Here is a 21,602-nt window from a genome sequence, read left to right as displayed (position 1 = left end):
TGATACTATCTGCAGAGCTGTGTATCTAATCCTGTACTGTGTGATAGTCTTCTGAGCTGTGTATCTAATCCTATCCTGTGTGATACTGTCTGCAGAGCTGTGTATCTAATCCTGTCCTGTGTGATAGTCTTCTGAGCTGTGTATCTAATCCTATCCTGTGTGATACTGTCTGCAGAGCTTTGTATCTAATCCTATCCTGTGTGATACTGTCTGCAGAGCTGTGTATCTAATCCTGTCCTGTGTGATACTGTCTGCAGAGCTGTGTATCTAATCCTATCCTGTGTGATACTGTCTGCAGAGCTGTGTATCTAATCCTATCCTGTGTGATACTGTCTGAAGAGCTGTGTATCTAATCTTATCCTGTGTGATACTGTGCTGAGCAATGTATGTAATCCTATCCTGTGTGATATTGCCTGCTGAGCTGTGTATCTAATCCTATCCTGTGTGATACTATCTGCAGAGCTGTGTATCTAATCCTACCCTGTGTGATACTGTCTACTATGCTGTGTATCTAATCCTATCCTGTGTGATACTCCTGCTGTCCTTGGTGACTCTTTAGACATTTCTGGTCACCAACAAAATGACTCCGCACTGTGATCCTAAATTTCATTCTCTGTTATCTCTTGCAAACACCCAGATTGGGAGGGGGAGGTGACATCACAGGAGAGCAGATTCTGCCCACTTTACTGCAGCTGTAATCCAGCCTTTTTTATAGTAGGATTTATGTAGGATTTCAGAAGCTGCTCCCCCTAGTGTTTAACAGTGGAAAATATCAAATTTTTATTTTTTTTTTATATTTTGCTCAATTAAAAACAAATAATAATATTTAAACAAAACATGAAAACATTAATACTTTACATTTTTTAGTTATTTAATTTTTTTTTTTCGATGACACCTTCCCTTTAATAAAAACCAAATATATTCCTATCTCACTTGTTTATTTTCCCCAGGTAAACCAATAAAACTGCACAAAATTTAGAAATAAACATTTCTGATATGCAAAAACAAAAGCCAACAAAAATTAGTGACCAATATAGCCACCTTTCTTCATGATGACACTCAACAGCCTACCATCCATAGATTCTGTCAGTTGCTTGATCTGTTTATGATCAACATTGCGTGCAGCAGCCACTACAGCCTCCTAGACACTGTTCCGAGAGGTGTACTGTTTTCTCTCCCTGTAGATCTTATATTTTATGAGGGACCCCAGGTTCTCTATGGGGTTCAGATCAGGTGAACATGGGGGCCATGTCATTATTTTTTGATCTTTTAGACCGTTACTGGCCAGCCATGCTGTGGAGTAGTTGGATGCATGTGATGGAGCATTGTCCTGCATGAAAATCATGTTTTTCTTGAACGATACCGACTTCTTCCTGTACCACTGCTTGAAGAAGTTGTCTTCCAGAAACTGGCAGTAGGTCTGGGAGTTGAGCTTCACTCCATCCTCAACCCAAAAAGGTCCCACAAGTTCATCTTTGATGATATAAAAACCCATACCAGTACCCCACCTCCCCCTTGCTGGCGTCTGAGTCAGAGTGGAGCTCTCTGCCCTTTACTGATTCAGCCTCTGGCCTATCCATCTGGCCCATCACGAGTCACTCTCATTTCATCAGTCCATAAAACCTTTGAAAAATCATTCTTGAGATATTTCTTGGCCGTATCTTGACATTTTATCTTATGTTTCTTGTTCAAAGGTGGTCGTTTTTCAGCCTTCCTTACCTTGGCCATGTCCCTGAGTATTAAACACCTTGTGCTTTTTGATGCTCCACTAACGTTGCAGCTCCAAACTGGTGTCAAATGGCATCTTGGCAGCTTCACGCTTGATTTTCCTCAATTCATGGGCCGTTATTTTGCGCCCTTTTTGCCCAACACGCTTCTTGCGACCCTGTTGGCTATTTGCCATGAAACGCTTGATTGTTCGGTGACCACGCTTCAAAACTTTGGCAATTTCAAGACTGCTGCATCCCTCTGCAAGACATCTCACAATTTTGGACTTTTCAGAGCCCGTCAAATCTCTCTTCTGACCCATTTTGCCAAAGGAAAGGAGGTTGCCTAATAAGTATACACTCCTTATATAGGGTGTTGATGTCATTACACCACACTCCTCCTTATTACAGAGATGCACATCACCTGATTTACTTAATTGGTAGTTGGCTCTCAAGCCTATACAACTTGGAGTAGGACAACATGTATAAAAATGATCATGTGATCAAAATACTCATTTGCCTAATAAGTCTGCACACAGTGTACACTAGCATAGCTAAAGAGACCTTTAGAAACAGTATTTCTAAAGATCTTTTATCGTATGCTAATGAACAAGGGCAGTAGCCCCAAGGATGTTGCTTCCCTTGCTAGTCGCCCCCATTAGCATGTTAGTACACCCCTGTGGGCATGCTAACATGCTAATGAATGCGCAGCGTTAGAGGAGATCTCACTCACCTCTCCATCGCCATCACCGCTTGATGCTGGATTTCAGCTCAGTGTACATGACCCCGGAGGTTCGGTCATGTGCACTACTTCAGTTTGAAGTCAGGATGCGTACACCTGGCTTAATAGTGCGCTTGACCAAATCTCTGGGATCATGCGCACTGAGCCAAAATCCAGCATTGGACGCGATGGCACCGGAGAGGTGAGTGAGGTCATCCTCTGATGCTACCATTCATTAGCATGTTAGCACACCCACAGGGGCGACTAGCAAGTGAAGAAACACCCTTGGGGCTACTGCCCTCGCTCATTAGCATACAATATAAGATCTTTAGAAATACTTTTTCTAAAGATCTCTTTATTTATGCTAGTGTATACAGGAACAGTTAGGCCAGGATTAGCAATATGCACCCAGAACTGCTGGTGGTTCTGGGTGCATATTGCACTTGACAGGTTCCCGTTAATAAACTTTGATGTTCCTATGCTAATTAGGCCTTTGGATAATCAATGGGTCGTTAGTTTATGCAGACTAGTGGGCCCTCTTTCCATGGTATCATGCCCCTGTGAGTGTGCTAACATGATTTCCACAAGCATCACTGCCGACTCCCGGAACTCTTGCGCATACGCGTGCCTTTGTTAATTCACATTATTGAACCTCTGAATCTGGGTGTACGCATCCTGGCTTCAGTGAGGCGCACTGCACAGGATTGGAAGATCAGGTTCTGCACTTTCAATCATGAGCAGTGAGCCTTGCTGAAGCAGGGAGGCATACACTTGGCTCCAGAGGTTCAATGTGAGTGAACAAAGCTGTGCACTTGCGTGAGATTTCCAGGAGCTGGTGGTGATGATGTCTTGTAGATATCATGTTATCACACCCACAGGGGTGTAGTATCATGGAAAGAGAGACAACTAGTCTGTGGAAACTTATTCTCCATTGACTAGTCAAAGACTTAATTAGCATAGGAACAGCAGAGTTGGGCAGGAAATTTTGTAATACAGATATGAATGCTGCTGGGTTGGAGGGCATACTGTATGGGACATGACAAGATACATTTAATAAGTTAAAGACTCCAAAACCCATGTTTTTTGAAAGGCTAAGTTCTACTTATATAGTAAAGAACTTTAAATGTCAATTACTACAATAGGTGTCGATTTTGTTACTTATTTTAGGCTTTATTAGTACTTTATTATCTAATGTCTGAAGTCACTTGCCTAGAAGTATGTATAATTTATTAGAATATGTTGATCTAACAGAGTTGGTTTTGCAATTTTTTTGACTTTCAAAAATTAAACAAGTAAACAAATGTCATCCAATCTTTACCAGTCCCATGGGCACTGATCAAAGATGGGCAAAACTTTGAAATATTAAATATTGCTTAGCCGCTCTTTCCAAATCCACACATGCTGTTTAGAAAGTTGTAGAAACGTGTTTGGTAAAACGTGAAAAATACCTGGAAATTTTGATGTTCTTATTAGAGATGAGCGAACCGGCCGTGGTTTGGCTCGAGTTCGGTTCGTCGAACGGAGGTCCCGTTCGAGTTCGGTTCGTCGAACGTTCGACAAACCGAACTCGAACCGCATAGGAAACAATGGCAGGCAATCACAAACACAGAAAAACACCTAGAAAACACCCTCAAAGGTGTCCAAAAGGTGACAAACAACTCACAACACGAGAAAAAAGAGAGAAAAGATATACCAAAAAATGGGATCACCGAATCCAATGTTGTGATTATGAAAAAATATATTTTATTATACAAACAAAGTGGGAGGAGCAAGGTAACAAGGGCACATACACAATTGATTAAAAACAATTAAAAAGCCAAAATTGGCATGATTCCCCACCACGCCAGCCTCCAATATATAAATATATAAATATAATAGAGGGTACCCCTTACAAATACAGTAAATTTCCAAACAATGAATGGTAACTGCCCGGTACAGGTATAGAGCCACCGATGTATAGAGCAATGGTTTCACACATACATGAGTATAATAATGGAGAAAATCTCTAGCATATATATATAAACACAGATAGTAGAAGGTGATGACTTAGCATGGGTAAAAACCACTGATATACGAATGACCGACTTCAACATATGGGGTAGTGAGGGGTATACATAAGTTCAGGTCAAAATGCAAAGATACAAAAATAGTGAGTAGACCTTACACAATACCCCTGTCAAATACCCAGATAGTTAAATCACAGTGGAATAGGCATCCACAGTCTATATACCACACATACAGTACCCTGCGGGCACCGGTCAAAGGAAATCAGATTGGCAACATATGCCTGTGTTCACCAGAATAGGTGTAAGGATAAATAATGTGTACCTATGTTATTTAGGGTAAGTATAGATTATACAGGACATGGTCATCCAGTCCAGAGCATCGGCCTACCCATGGTCATGCCCTGGAAAAACGTAAAGCTGGAATAATCAACCACAGGCACAAGAAGCAGGATAATTCCAACACCAAGCCAGTGGGTATATACCTAGACTAGAATTTGCTGAGTCTGCAAGATAGCATACTCACACCTGATGGCACAGTGGGTACCAGGGGGGGAGGAGAAGGGGTACAAAAGGGGGAGGCAGGAGGCGTGTGACCCCACGCGTATCGCCACCCGTCGTGTGGCTTCCTCAGGGGAGAAGAGTGTGCAAAGACAATCAAAGTGTGTCCTATATAAAAGCAGAAAAAATCATTAGGAAGTGATGACTCACCAGTCTCTTTGGTGTGGGACGCTAGCGATGGCGGCCGCCATATTGGAATAGTCACATGATTAAAGATCCGCCCTAACAGCGTACTGCGCATGCGCGGGTATACCCAGCGCTACTCAAATTGAGTAGCTCTTTACAAGAATTAGAGTAAATCCAACATAGAGCAGACGCGAACTACTGCGCAGGCGCTGGATGTTTACAATGCAGTAGGGAAAGTATCACACGTTTTGAGAATACATTGATATCTATGCAGACGCTTGTATGTGAAGGTATTCAATTAATCCCTGCACACACCAAAAACTACATCTTCGCGCCGACATATGTATAAGTATAGAAAAAGGGCCAAAGCATATTTTAACCCCTTAGATCCCGGAGGAGCATCAGGACTCAGGCATATATATTGGGGGTAATTCAGGCATAGGAGCTGCCAGGGCTAAAAGGGCGGCATATGTACCGATAAAGAAGCCCAATATTTATACAGGAGTTTAACGTGTGCATCACAATACACCCCATAAAGGAGGCAAGTTTTAATACAAAGATGACACCTAGTGGATCATACATGAGACCCCAAGAACCCACTCGGATCGAAACAAATAGGAAACCAGAGGGACCCCTATGTTATATAGGTAGATGTGAGCAGTCCATGGAGATAAAGTAAGTCCACTGATTTGGATTACGGAAAATATCCGACAGCGTGATTCCTTGTAGTCAGAATATGGACCAGATCTTATCCACCTATTGAAGTCCAAAGGGTCTGGATATGTAGTTGGTACAGAACATCATAGATCCTGGAGGTGAACTTGTGCAAAATCCTCGGGCAAAATCCTCGGATTTTGCACAAGTTCACCTCCAGGATCTATGATGTTCTGTACCAACTACATATCCAGACCCTTTGGACTTCAATAGGTGGATAAGATCTGGTCCATATTCTGACTACAAGGAATCACGCTGTCGGATATTTTCCGTAATCCAAATCAGTGGACTTACTTTATCTCCATGGACTGCTCACATCTACCTATATAACATAGGGGTCCCTCTGGTTTCCTATTTGTTTCGATCCGAGTGGGTTCTTGGGGTCTCATGTATGATCCACTAGGTGTCATCTTTGTATTAAAACTTGCCTCCTTTATGGGGTGTATTGTGATGCACACGTTAAACTCCTGTATAAATATTGGGCTTCTTTATCGGTACATATGCCGCCCTTTTAGCCCTGGCAGCTCCTATGCCTGAATTACCCCCAATATATATGCCTGAGTCCTGATGCTCCTCCGGGATCTAAGGGGTTAAAATATGCTTTGGCCCTTTTTCTATACTTATACATATGTCGGCGCGAAGATGTAGTTTTTGGTGTGTGCAGGGATTAATTGAATACCTTCACATACAAGCGTCTGCATAGATATCAATGTATTCTCAAAACGTGTGATACTTTCCCTACTGCATTGTAAACATCCAGCGCCTGCGCAGTAGTTCGCGTCTGCTCTATGTTGGATTTACTCTAATTCTTGTAAAGAGCTACTCAATTTGAGTAGCGCTGGGTATACCCGCGCATGCGCAGTACGCTGTTAGGGCGGATCTTTAATCATGTGACTATTCCAATATGGCGGCCGCCATCGCTAGCGTCCCACACCAAAGAGACTGGTGAGTCATCACTTCCTAATGATTTTTTCTGCTTTTATATAGGACACACTTTGATTGTCTTTGCACACTCTTCTCCCCTGAGGAAGCCACACGACGGGTGGCGATACGCGTGGGGTCACACGCCTCCTGCCTCCCCCTTTTGTACCCCTTCTCCTCCCCCCCTGGTACCCACTGTGCCATCAGGTGTGAGTATGCTATCTTGCAGACTCAGCAAATTCTAGTCTAGGTATATACCCACTGGCTTGGTGTTGGAATTATCCTGCTTCTTGTGCCTGTGGTTGATTATTCCAGCTTTACGTTTTTCCAGGGCATGACCATGGGTAGGCCGATGCTCTGGACTGGATGACCATGTCCTGTATAATCTATACTTACCCTAAATAACATAGGTACACATTATTTATCCTTACACCTATTCTGGTGAACACAGGCATATGTTGCCAATCTGATTTCCTTTGACCGGTGCCCGCAGGGTACTGTATGTGTGGTATATAGACTGTGGATGCCTATTCCACTGTGATTTAACTATCTGGGTATTTGACAGGGGTATTGTGTAAGGTCTACTCACTATTTTTGTATCTTTGCATTTTGACCTGAACTTATGTATACCCCTCACTACCCCATATGTTGAAGTCGGTCATTCGTATATCAGTGGTTTTTACCCATGCTAAGTCATCACCTTCTACTATCTGTGTTTATATATATATGCTAGAGATTTTCTCCATTATTATACTCATGTATGTGTGAAACCATTGCTCTATACATCGGTGGCTCTATACCTGTACCGGGCAGTTACCATTCATTGTTTGGAAATTTACTGTATTTGTAAGGGGTACCCTCTATTATATTTATATATTTATATATTGGAGGCTGGCGTGGTGGGGAATCATGCCAATTTTGGCTTTTTAATTGTTTTTAATCAATTGTGTATGTGCCCTTGTTACCTTGCTCCTCCCACTTTGTTTGTATAATAAAATATATTTTTTCATAATCACAACATTGGATTCGGTGATCCCATTTTTTGGTATATCTTTTCTCTCTTTTTTCTTCTGATCTTCCATATACCAGGAGATCCCGACGGGTGGTGCCCTTCCAATCTTCTTGTTTACAACTCACAACACAACACAAACACATGGGAAAGTGACAAGGACATATACTCATGCGAAAACAAAAGAGCTGGACAAGGAAAAAGAGGAGGAGACACAGATATAGGCATGGCACGCCCTTCTAAAATCATGTAAAACACCAGGTGACTCCAAGCGGAGTTCTCCCTTTTTTCCAAAAATTGGGCCACACACACACCCACCCATTCAGTGGCAGCAGTTGTGCCCCAGTTGTACACTTCACAGATAGATTTGCATAAAGCACATTCAAAAATACGCCATACTTAACTGTCCCCAGGAGGACACTGGGGTAGGTAGCTAAGTCTTTGCTGAACCATGACTTGTTCATCTTGGCTCCTTTTAAAAAAACACAGCAAGCAAGGGTTACTCCAAGCGGAGTCTCCCTTTTTTCCAAAAATTTGGCCCCACACACACCCACCCATTCAGTGGCAGCACTTGTGCCCCAGTTGTACACTTCACAGCTAGATTTGCATCAAGCACATTCAAAAATACGCCATACTTAACCGTCCCCAGGAGGACACCGGGGTAGGTAGCTAAGTCTTTGCTGAACCATGACTTGTTCATCTTGGCTCCTTTTAAAAAACACAGCAAGCAAGTGTTACTCCAAGCGGAGTCTCCCTTTTTTCCAAAAATTGGGCCCCACACACACCCACCCATTCAGGGGCAGCACTTGTGCCCCAGTTGTACACTTCACAGCTAGATTTGCATCAAGCACATTCAAAAATACGCCATACTTAACCGTCCCCAGGAGGACACCGGGGTAGGTAGCTAAGTCTTTGCTGAACCATGACTTGTTCATCTTGGCTCCTTTTAAAAAACACAGCAAGCAAGTGTTGGGCCCCACACACCCACCCATTGGGCCACACTGACACCCCATCAGTGGCAGCACTTGTGCCCTAGTTGCAAACAGGATGTTTTGATTTGCATCAAGCACATTCCAAATCCACAAGCATTTACTCTCCCCAGGATGACACAGGGGTAGTAAATTCCTTGTGGATCCATGACTTGTTTATTTTGATGAACGTTAGTCTGTCCACATTGTCACTGGACAGACGCGTGCGCTTATCTGTCAGCACACACCCAGCAGCACTGAAGACACGTTCAGAGACAACGCTGGCAGCTGGACATGACAAAATCTCCAAGGCGTAAGTTGAGAGCTCTGGCCATTTTTCAAGATTTGAAGCCCAAAATGAGCAAGGCTCCATTTGAAAAGTCATGGCATCGATGTTCATTTGGAGATACTCCTGTATCATCCTCTCCAGCCGTTGACTATGTGTCAGACTTGTTGTCTCTGGTGGCCTTGCAAAGGACGGTCTAAAAAACTATGAAAAGATTCAATAAAATTGCTGTTACCAGCACCAGATACAGTGCTACTGGTACGGGTAGACTGTTGAAGATGACGAGACCGTCCCATGTTTGTCAAGTCACAACTGGGAGATTCACTCCCTGCATCTGCACGGTTGTTTGGTGGAAAAGCCGAGCTAAGATCGAGTAACAGCTTCTGCTGATACTCCTGCATACGTGCGTCCCTTTCTATGGCTGGAATTATGTCACAAAATTTGGACTTGTACCAGGGATCTAATAGTGTGGCAAGCCAGTATTCATCATCACTTCTAATTTTGACAATACGAGGGTCATGTTGGAGGTAGTGCAGCAAGAAGGCGCTCATGTGTCTTGCGCGGCCATGCGGACCAAGTCCACGCTGTGTTTGTGGCATAGAGGTGCTAACCGTTCTTTCTTCCTCTGACATCTCCCCCCAACCTCTTTCAACTGAAATTTGACCAAGGTCTCCCTCATCCGCTGAGTCTTCCATGTCCATGGACAGTTCGTCCTCCATTTCTTCATGTTCTCCTGCACCTTCCTCAACATTTCGCCTGCTACCATGCGCCCTTGTTGATCCCTGTCCCCCATGGTCCCATGCCTGCCGCGTTGGTGGTGATGAACGTCTGGACCTTGGTGATGTTGTTGTGTCTTGCGCATATGAATTCTCCTGTAGTTCATCCCCTTCCTGTTGTCCCACCCCCTGACTCCGAATAGTGTTTAACGTGTGCTCCAGCATGTAAATAACTGGAATTGTCATGCTGATAATGGCATTGTCAGCGCTAAACATATTCGTCGCCATGTCGAAACTGTGCAGAAGGGTGCATAGGTCCTTGATCTCAGACCACTCCATCAGGGTGATCTGCCCCACCTCTGCATCTCGTTGGCCTAGGCTATACGTCATGACGTATTGCACCAGGGCTCGGCGGTGCTGCCACAGTCGCTGTAACATGTGGAGAGTCGAATTCCAGCGTGTCGGCACATCGCATTTCAGGCGTTGAACCGGCAGGCCGAAAGACTTCTGGAGCAATGCAAGTCGCTCAGCTGCGGCGGTTGAACGGCGGAAGTGAGCAGACAGTTTTCGTGCCCTGGTCAGAAGGCCATCTAGGCCGGGATAGTGTGTTAAAAATTGCTGGACAACAAGGTTCAACACGTGAGCCATACAAGGCACGTGTGTCACCTTGCCCAGGCGAAGGGCCGCACCCAGGTTTGCAGCATTGTCGCACACGGCCTTACCAGGCTGCAGGTTGAGTGGAGACAACCATTTATTAAACTCGGACCGCAGAGCTGACCACAACTCCTCAGCTGTGTGACTCTTATTCCCAAGACATGTCAAGCTAAAGACCGCCTGATGCCGTTGCGCTCTGCTGCCAGCATAGTAATGAGGGGTGCGTGATTCCTTCTGTGGAGTGCGAACGCTGGTAGCCTGACCAGGCAGGCTTGGGGCGGAGGTGGAGGACCCAGATGAGGTGGAGGAGGCAGAAGCAGTGGTGGAACTTGGACAGACAGAGGATTGACACACAAGTCGTGGGGATGGCAAGACTTGTGCAGCAGACCCTTCATCATCTATCACCATAGTTACCCAGTGCCCAGCCAGCGACATGTAACGTCCCTGTCCATGCTTACTGGTCCAAGTATCGGTGGTGAAATGCACCCGTTCACACACAGAGTTTCTCAAGGAATCGGTGATGTTGTGTGCGACATGCTGGTGTAGCGCGGGCACACCTTTCTTAGAGAAGTAGTGGCGACTGGGCATCTGGTACTGGGGCACAGCGACAGACATAAGGTCTCTAAAATCCTGTGTGTCCACCAGGCGGAAAGGCAGCATTTTGGTAGCCAAGAGCTTACAGAGGGATAAAGTCAACCTCTTAGCTTTGGCATGGGTCGCAGGAAATGGCCTTTTATTTGTCCACATCTGAGGGACAGAGATCTGGCTGCTGTGTGTAGACAGTGTTGAGTAGGGTGTCCCTGGAAAAATGCAGCTTTGTGAGGAAAGTGCAGGCGTAGACATGATGTCGTCTTCATCAAACGTTGGTGCTATCGATGTCTGAGAGAGCTGTACATACGTACTTGTTTCCCCTTCCAAACCAACTGACGACCTACCAAGCAAACTGCCTGTTGCGGTTACAGTGGTGGAAGTTGTGCGTGGAAAACCAGGTGTGACAGCTGTCCCCACAGTTCTAGAAGATGAAGAGCGCGCGGATGCACTAGAAGGGGCAGGCGGTGGATGGTTCGCTCCGCTAGGCCGCATTGCAGCACGGTGAGCTTCCCACCGGGACATATGATATTTATTCATGTGACGATTCATGGAAGAAGTTGTCAAACTGCTGAGGTTTTGCCCTCTACTAACAGAATCATGACAAATTTTACAGATCACATAATTTGGGCGATCTTTTGCTATGTCAAAAAAGGACCAGGCTAGGCAAGGCTTAGAGGGCATGCGACCTGCTGAGCCCCCCCGACTAGTGCTCAGAGGCAGAGTGGTGGATGAGGATGCAGTTATAGACGTGCTACCAGTGCTCCGACTCTGTCCAGGAAGGCGCAAGGTAACTTCATCGTCAGTTGCATCCTCCTCCACCGTCTCTGTTGACCTCCTCGAGGGCCTGACTGTGGGTTGACAGTAGGTGGGATCTAGAACTTCATCATCAATTGTTGTGTTTGCACTCCCCTCACCCTCAAACCGAGCCTCTTCTTGCCCTGACCGAATATTTAAGTTGTCATCCCAATCTGGCATCTGCGTCTCATCGTCATCAGTATGTTCCTCATTGTCTATAACAACAGGTGTTACAGTTGGTGAAAAAGGGTCAACATTATGCTCAGAAACTTGGTCCTCACGGCCTGAATCAGAGTCACAAAGGTTTTGGGCATCACTGCAGACCATTTCATGGTCTGTACTCACTGTAGCTTGGGAGCAGACCTCTGATTCCCAGGCTATAGTGTGACTGAACAGCTCTGCAGACTCAGCCATCTCAGTTCCACCATACTGTGCAGGGCGGATGGAGACTTCAGAGCTGGGAGAAAGCAAGTTTGATTGGGATGACAACTCAGAGGACTGGTGTTTTTTGGATGTGGTAGTTGAGGTGGCGGAGAGGGCACTTGTTGGACCACTTGAGATCCATTCAAGCATTTTCCTTTTTTGGCCATCATCTACCTTTGTTCCAGTTGTTCGTGTCCGTAAAAAAGGGAGCACATCGGATTGTCTACGGTAAGTAGTAGACATCTTACTGTTGCTGGAAGATGGTCTATCTTCAGCAGATGTTAATGGAGCTTTGCCACCTTCCCCACGGACAAACCCTTTTTTTCCTTTTCCAACACGCCTCTTCCCCTTTCCACCTGCATCTGTCATTTTGCCACTCATTTTGATTGCGACAAGATTGTGCACTTAAAATGTGGTAGTAAAAATTGAGAGGTGGTGTAGATTTCAGCGGTGGTCTAGCTTTATTAACAGGAGAATAAACAACAATAATTATCCCTGACAATGCAACTACGGCCCTTAAACTGGCAGCAGTGTTTGCTAGTATAATGGCTTAGCTACAATGAGTTTGAGTGTGCAATGCAGGCAGACGTGCTGGAAATATCTTTGCACTAGTGGGACAATACAGAAGTCCAACAGCCATTTTTAGGATGCCACTAAGTTCACTCAGTGTTTGCTAGTATAATGTCTTAGTAACAATGAGTTTGAGTGTGCAATGCAGGCAGACGTGCTGCAAATATCTTTGCACTAGTGGGACAATACAGAAGTCCAACAGCCACGTTTAGGATGCCACTAAGTTCACTCAGTGTTTGCTAGTATAATGGCTTAGTAACAATGAGTTTGAGTGTGCAATGGAGGCAGACGTGCTGCAAATATCTTTGCACTAGTGGGACAATACAGAAGTCTAACAGCCACTTTTAGGATGCCACTAAGTTCACTCAGTGTTTGCCAGTATAATGTCTTAGTAATAATGAGTTTGAGTGTGCAATGCAGGCAGACGTGCTGCAAATATCTTTACAATAGTGGGACAATACAGAAGTCCAACAGCCAAGTTTAGGATGCCACTAAGTTTCCTCAGTGTTTGCTAGTATAATGGCTTAGTAACAATGAGTTTGAGTGTGCAATGCAGGCAGACGTGCTGCAAATATCTTTGCACTAGTGGGACAATACAGAAGTCCAACAGCCAAGTTTAGGATGCCACTAAGTTTCCTCAGTGTTTGCTAGTATAATGGCTTAGTAACAATGAGTTTGAGTGTGCAATGCAGGCAGACGTGCTGCAAATATCTTTGCACGAGTGAGACAATACAGAAGTCCAACAGCTACTTTTAAGATGCCACTAAGTTCACTCAGTGTTTGCTAGTATGATGGCTTAGTAACAATGAGTTTGAGTGTGCAATGCAGGCAGACATGCTGCAAATATCTTTGCACTAGTGGGACAATACAGAAGTCCAACAGCCACGTTTAGGATGCCACTAAGTTTCCTCAGTGTTCGCTAGTATAATGGCTTAGTAACAATGAGTTTGAGTGTGCAATGCAGGCAGACGTGCTGCAAATATCTTTGCACTAGTGGGACTATACAGAAGTCCAACAGCCACTTTTAGGATGCCACTAAGTTCACTCAGTGTTTGCTAGTATAATGGCTTAGTAACAATGAGTTTGAGTGTGCAATGCAGGCAGACGTGCTGCAAATATCTTTGCACTAGTGGGACAATACAGAAGTCCAACAGCCACGTTTAGGATGCCACTAAGTTCACTCAGTGTTTGCTAGTATAATGGCTTAGTAACAATGAGTTTGAGTGTGCAATGCAGGCAGACGTGCTGCAAATATCTTTGCACTAGTGGAAAATACAGAAGTCCAACAGCCACGTTTAGGATGCCACTAAGATCACTCAGTGTTTGCTAGTATAATGGCTTAGTAACAATGAGTTTGAGTGTGTAAAGGGCAGGAGGGTACAGTGGCAGGGTTGTGGGTCTCTGGGTAGAGGAAAGGAAGCCTTCCTTTCTATCCCTCCTAATGGGGAAATGCAGCGAGGAAATCCCTGACCTTAGCTACACAGATGCTGTCATCTTGTGTAGCTGTTAAACTCTGTTTTCACGGACCTGTCACCTATGGCTCTGACCCTGCCGGTATTAGCCCTTAAAAGGACTGATAGAAAGTGCTATCCCTATTCTGTACAGCGCTGTATATAGATCGTACACAGCAGTATCGGAGATAGGCGCTGCGCCAGCGGTGACTGACACCAAGGACGCAGAAGAGATAATGGTGTCCGGACGGGCAGATACTCGTTTTTATAATGCAGGGACATGTGACATGGACATCCTAAAACACATGCCGTTGCTTCTCTGGCTAAAAGTCCACTTAGCTGTGTGTGTCTGGGATTGGCTGACATGCTGGCCCGCCCAACTACACGCGTGCTCTTAGGGAAGGAAGACAAGGAAAAAAAAAAAATGGCGATCGCCATTATCCATACAGCAGTGATCTGAATGCGCTGTTCCCGCACACTATACACTGAAATTTCATAATAGTGTGAGTCACAGAGTGACTTAGGGTACCTTCACACTTAGCGATGCAGCAGCGATCCGACCAGCGATCTGACCTGGTCAGAATCGCTGCTGCATCGCTACATGGTCGCTAGTGAGCTGTCAAACAGGCAGATCTCACCAGCGACCAGTGAACAGCCCCCAGCCAGCAGCGACGTGCAAGCGACGCTGCGCTTGCACGGAGCCGCCGTCTGGAAGCTGCGGAGACTGGTAACTAAGGTAAACATCGGGTATGGTTACCCGATGTTTACATTAGTTACCAGCGCACACCGCTTAGCTGTGTGTGCAGGGAGCAGGGAGCCGCGCACACTGAGCGCTGGCTCCTTGCTCTCCTAGCTGCTGTACACATCGGGTTAATTAACCCGATGTGTACAGCAGCTACATGTGCAGAGAGCCGGAGCCGGCAGCACAGGCAGCGTGAGAGCTGCAGAGGCTGGTAACTAAGGTAAATATCGGGTAACCACCTTGGTTACCCGATGTTTATCTTGGTTACAAGCTTACCTCAGCTGTCAGACGCCGGCTCCTGCTCCCTGCTCGCTTCATTCGTCGCTCTCTCGCTGTCACACACAGCGATCTGTGTGTCACAGCGGGAGAGCGGCTTTGAAGAAAACGAACCAGGGCTGTGTGTAACGAGCAGCGATCTCGCAGCAGGGGCCAGATCGCTGCTCATTGTCACACACAGCGAGATCGCTAATGAGGTCACTGCTGCGTCACAAAAAGCGTGACTCAGCAGCGATCTCGGCAGTGAGCTCGCTGTGTGTGAAGCACCCCTTACACTATTACAGCGGAAAGCCAGCTAGGAATTAGCTGGTCTTTATGCTGCTGGAACCGTTCTCGAACGTATCTAGAACTATCGAGCTTCAGCAAAAAGCTCGAGTTCTAGTTCTATCTAGAACAGCCCCCAAAATCACTCGAGCCGCGAACTGGAGAACCTCGAACCGCGCTCAACTCTAGTTCTTATGTCCTTTGTGCTTATGCAATACATCTGTAGCAAATTTTCTAGCAGAATCTACACGTGTTATATGGAAATTTTGCTGGTGACTTTCCTGCATTGACAGTGGTGAAATTTACAGTGAGAGCAGAAGACAAAAATTTAAAGGCTATAGATTTTAAAATTATAATCTATACTGTATTGTAATTTCCACAAAAAAGTCAGCAGCGTATGGGTAACACTTTCAAAATTGTATCCTATTGCCTTGAGTTGTAGTTCATTAAGGAATGTGCAGCAAAATGGGTACCTGAGGCCTTAATATTGTAAGAAAATAGCAGTGTTTGAATTATTAGGCTACTCCACACCAGGTAATTGGACCTCTAGGTATTGCAGAAAATGTAAAAATTAATCATTCCCCACCTTGAAAAAAAAATAAAATAAAACTAAAAAGTAACAAAAGTGTAGAATAATAGGTTTTAAAATATAAGTAATAAAACCATTAGTAAACAAATAACTCACCAAGAAGCTTTTTTAATCCTTGCTGCTTTTGAATGTTGTTAAATTCAGTCTGACATGGGGGATCTGTGAATAATAAAGGATTTATGAATATACATGTTTACATGATATCAAGCTTTTGTGGTCCTCTCTCTTAGGCACCCTTCACATGTCTGTGCAACACAAGAACGTTTTGCAAGGGCCGTTATGGAGTTCTGTGAGCCATCCGTGTGTCAGTGTGTGTGTCATCGTGTACTTGTAAACTTACCTGTCTCCGGTGTTGCTGTCACACTTGCTTCCGGGTCCGCAGTCAGTGCAGTGAATATTCATGAGCATTATGGGCGGGACCTGGAAGCAACAGCAGTATTGGAGACAGCAGAGCCGGAAACAGGTAAGTATAAAAATCCTCTGTTTTCAGTGACTTGGTTGTCCTCTGGTACTTATCACACTGATGTCACACGAATCACATCAGTGTGCAGTCCGTGTGATATCCGTGTTGCCAGCCGTATGAAGGCATGGATGTATATCCAAACCCATTGAATTTAATTGAACAATGTGTGTTTGTGTCTCCAGTATATGTGGAAACGGACACCACAAGCACCGAAAATATGGACGCGTAAATGGGGCCTTACTTTCACAGTAGATTCAGACGCCTGTAAATTCAGTATAAGTGTGATCTGACAGAACATTGGATCACACACGGACCAATGTTAGTCTATGATGCTGAGCACATGTCATATTTTTTCTGAGAATATGTCAGATTTTCAGTGTTTTCAGTCTAAGAAAAAAATATCAATGCATGCCAGAGTTTAATCCATTATTCGGATTCCACTTGGCCATGCAAGTCAATGACTGAGTGGGAAACATAGTACTCCACTCGCATATCTAAGTGTAGTACATTTTCTGCAGACTCATAGAATAGAAAAGATGGAGACATTTTGTTCTCCATCTTCCCCTCATAGTGTGCTCCAATTCTCTCACTGAGAGAATCAGAGTACACTGCTCTGACACTGATCAAACCAGACTTTTATCACAGTGTCATTTGCATAATTGGCCCCATTCTCTCGGAAGACAGAATCTAAAGCTGGGTTCACACTAAACGACAGCGACAACGACGTCGCTGTTACGTCACCATTTTCGATGACGTAACAGCGACCTTGTAAGTCGCTGTTATGATCGCTGCTTAGCTGTCAAACACAGCAGAAGCAGCGATCATAACGTCGCTGTGCTACATGTTCAGAGAGCAGGGAGCCGCGCTTAGCGCTGGCTCCTTGCTCTCCTGCAGCACACATCGGGTTAATTAACCCGATGTGTGCTGCAGCTACATGTCACAGTTCAGAGAGCAGGGAGCCGCGCTTAGCGCTGGCTCCTTGCTCTCCTGCAGCACACATCGGGTTAATTAACCCGATGTGTGCTGCAGCTACATGTCACAGTTCAGAGAGCAGGGAGCCGCGCGCACTGCTTAGCGCTGGCTCCTTGCTCTCCTTGCTACAGTATACATCGGGTTAATTACCCGATGCATACTGCAGCCACATGTCACAGTGCAGGAGCCGGCACTGGCAGCAAGAGCAGCGGAGGCTGGTAACCAGCGTAAACATCGGGTAACCAGGGAAAGGTCTTCCCTTGGTTACCCGATGTTTACGCTGGTTACAGCTTACCGCAGCTGCCAGTGCCGGCTCCTGATCGCTTCATTTCGTCGCTCTCTCGCTGTCACACACAGTGATGTGTGTGTCACAGCGGGAGAGTGACGACCAAAAAATGAAGCTGGACATTCAGCAACGACCGGCGACCTCACAGCAGGGGCCAGGTCGTTGCTGGATGTCACACACAGCGACAGCGACGGGACGTCGCTGCAACGTCACAGAAAATGGTGACGTAGCAGCGACGTCGTTGTCGTTGTCGCTGTGTGTGACACCAGCTTAAGGCCATCTACACAAGCCAAAAATAGCAACAAAAAGAGGAGCTAAAAACTCCCCCAAAAATGTATTATAAAATGTACTCACAGCAAAAAAGGGCAACCAGTCCAGTTAGCCCAGGCCAACACATCTAATGCACAAACAGGATGCAGACAAGCCTCTCAACATGATGGACACTTCACAGGTGCAAGATAAATTGCACACCAGTGGCGCGCATAGGGCACTGTTCACACTTGTATGCGCATGGTGTCCAGCCAGCAACCTATTACCACGCCCTTACTATTAGATTAGGCGGGTTACCCGGACACTACACACTGCAGCACGCAAGGGACAGAAATTCCACTATGCACGGCCGTATTAAGAGGCCCGGCTGCACCCCGCATAGTCAAAGTGCAAAAAATACACATAAAATATATGTGAGGTATTAGTTTGTAAATTGGCCAATGTACGTAAGCCCACAATCCTCATCACGGATCCTCACGCTTGCGGGTCCCTACACTGATAAATATCAAAAATAGCAACAAAAAGAGGAGCTAAAAACTCCCCCAAAAATGTATTATAAAATGTACTCACAGCAAAAAAGGGCAACCAGTCCAGTTAGCCCAGGCCAACACATCTAATGCACAAACAGGATGCAGACAAGCCTCTCAACATGATGGACACTTCACAGGTGCAAGATAAATTGCACACCAGTGGCGCGCATAGGGCACTGTTCACACTTGTATGCGCATGGTGTCCAGCCAGCAACCTATTACCACGCCCTTACTATTAGATTAGGCGGGTTACCCGGACACTACACACTGCAGCACGCAAGGGACAGAAATTCCACTATGCACGGCCGTATTAAGAGGCCCGGCTGCACCCCGCATAGTCAAAGTGCAAAAAATACACATAAAATATATGTGAGGTATTAGTTTGTAAATTGGCCAATGTACGTAAGCCCACAATCCTCATCACGGATCCTCACGCTTGCGGGTCCCTACACTGATAAATATCAAAAATAGCAACAAAAAGAGGAGCTAAAAACTCCCCCAAAAATGTATTATAAAATGTACTCACAGCAAAAAAGGGCAACCAGTCCAGTTAGCCCAGGCCAACACATCTAATGCACAAACAGGATGCAGACAAGCCTCTCAACATGATGGACACTTCACAGGTGCAAGATAAATTGCACACCAGTGGTGCGCATAGGGCACTGTTCACACTTGTATGCGCATGGTGTCCAGCCAGCAACCTATTACCACGCCCTTACTATTAGATTAGGCGGGTTACCCGGACACTACACACTGCAGCACGCAAGGGACAGAAATTCCACTATGCACGGCCGTATTAAGAGGCCCGGCTGCACCCCGCATAGTCAAAGTGCAAAAAATACACATAAAATATATGTGAGGTATTAGTTTGTAAATTGGCCAATGTACGTAAGCCCACAATCCTCATCACGGATCCTCACGCTTGCGGGTCCCTACACTGATAAATATCAAAAATAGCAACAAAAAGAGGAGCTAAAAACTCCCCCAAAAATGTATTATAAAATGTACTCACAGCAAAAAAGGGCAACCAGTCCAGTTAGCCCAGGCCAACACATCTAATGCACAAACAGGATGCAGACAAGCCTCTCAACATGATGGACACTTCACAGGTGCAAGATAAATTGCACACCAGTGGCGCGCATAGGGCACTGTTCACACTTGTATGCGCATGGTGTCCAGCCAGCAACCTATTACCACGCCCTTACTATTAGATTAGGCGGGTTATAGGTTGCTGGCTGGACACCATGCGCATACAAGTGTGAACAGTGCCCTATGCGCGCCACTGGTGTGCAATTTATCTTGCACCTGTGAAGTGTCCATCATGTTGAGAGGCTTGTCTGCATCCTGTTTGTGCATTAGATGTGTTGGCCTGGGCTAACTGGACTGGTTGCCCTTTTTTGCTGTGAGTACATTTTATAATACATTTTTGGGGGAGTTTTTAGCTCCTCTTTTTGTTGCTATTTTTGATATTTATCAGTGTAGGGACCCGCAAGCGTGAGGATCCGTGATGAGGATTGTGGGCTTACGTACATTGGCCAATTTACAAACTAATACCTCACATATATTTTATGTGTATTTTTTGCACTTTGACTATGCGGGGTGCAGCCGGGCCTCTTAATACGGCCGTGCATAGTGGAATTTCTGTCCCTTGCGTGCTGCAGTGTGTAGTGTCCGGGTAACCCGCCTAATCTAATAGTAAGGGCGTGGTAATAGGTTGCTGGCTGGACACCATGCGCATACAAGTGTGAACAGTGCCCTATGCGCGCCACTGGTGTGCAATTTATCTTGCACCTGTGAAGTGTCCATCATGTTGAGAGGCTTGTCTGCATCCTGTTTGTGCATTAGATGTGTTGGCCTGGGCTAACTGGACTGGTTGCCCTTTTTTGCTGTGAGTACATTTTATAATACATTTTTGGGGGAGTTTTTAGCTCCTCTTTTTGTTGCTATTTTTGATATTTATCAGTGTAGGGACCCGCAAGCGTGAGGATCCGTGATGAGGATTGTGGGCTTACGTACATTGGCCAATTTACAAACTAATACCTCACATATATTTTATGTGTATTTTTTGCACTTTGACTATGCGGGGTGCAGCCGGGCCTCTTAATACGGCCGTGCATAGTGGAATTTCTGTCCCTTGCGTGCTGCAGTGTGTAGTGTCCGGGTAACCCGCCTAATCTAATAGTAAGGGCGTGGTAATAGGTTGCTGGCTGGACACCATGCGCATACAAGTGTGAACAGTGCCCTATGCGCGCCACTGGTGTGCAATTTATCTTGCACCTGTGAAGTGTCCATCATGTTGAGAGGCTTGTCTGCATCCTGTTTGTGCATTAGATGTGTTGGCCTGGGCTAACTGGACTGGTTGCCCTTTTTTGCTGTGAGTACATTTTATAATACATTTTTGGGGGAGTTTTTAGCTCCTCTTTTTGTTGCTATTTTTGATATTTATCAGTGTAGGGACCCGCAAGCGTGAGGATCCGTGATGAGGATTGTGGGCTTACGTACATTGGCCAATTTACAAACTAATACCTCACATATATTTTATGTGTATTTTTTGCACTTTGACTATGCGGGGTGCAGCCGGGCCTCTTAATACGGCCGTGCATAGTGGAATTTCTGTCCCTTGCGTGCTGCAGTGTGTAGTGTCCGGGTAACCCGCCTAATCTAATAGTAAGGGCGTGGTAATAGGTTGCTGGCTGGACACCATGCGCATACAAGTGTGAACAGTGCCCTATGCGCGCCACTGGTGTGCAATTTATCTTGCACCTGTGAAGTGTCCATCATGTTGAGAGGCTTGTCTGCATCCTGTTTGTGCATTAGATGTGTTGGCCTGGGCTAACTGGACTGGTTGCCCTTTTTTGCTGTGAGTACATTTTATAATACATTTTTGGGGGAGTTTTTAGCTCCTCTTTTTGTTGCTATTTTTGATATTTATCAGTGTAGGGACCCGCAAGCGTGAGGATCCGTGATGAGGATTGTGGGCTTACGTACATTGGCC

The 21,602-nt window shown here is 45.5% G+C and overlaps 1 protein-coding gene across 2 annotated transcripts in view; it reads right to left on the bottom strand.

The window, feature by feature from the left end:
• The window catches only part of SPOCK3 (SPARC (osteonectin), cwcv and kazal like domains proteoglycan 3), a 585,104-nt gene that overhangs the window by 19,094 nt on the left and 544,408 nt on the right, over window positions 1–21,602 (bottom strand). For both annotated transcript variants that reach the window (XM_075347291.1, XM_075347286.1), the window contains exon 9: window positions 16,183–16,245. In XM_075347291.1, coding sequence (XP_075203406.1) covers window positions 16,183–16,245 — 63 coding nt within the window. The remainder of the gene's footprint in view (window positions 1–16,182; window positions 16,246–21,602) is intronic.

This window comes from Anomaloglossus baeobatrachus, chromosome 1 (assembly GCF_048569485.1).
Source record: "Anomaloglossus baeobatrachus isolate aAnoBae1 chromosome 1, aAnoBae1.hap1, whole genome shotgun sequence".
Classification (NCBI taxonomy): domain Eukaryota; kingdom Metazoa; phylum Chordata; class Amphibia; order Anura; family Aromobatidae; genus Anomaloglossus; species Anomaloglossus baeobatrachus.
Note: the sequence above shows the minus strand (reverse complement) of the source record. Positions and strands in the feature narration are given on the sequence as shown.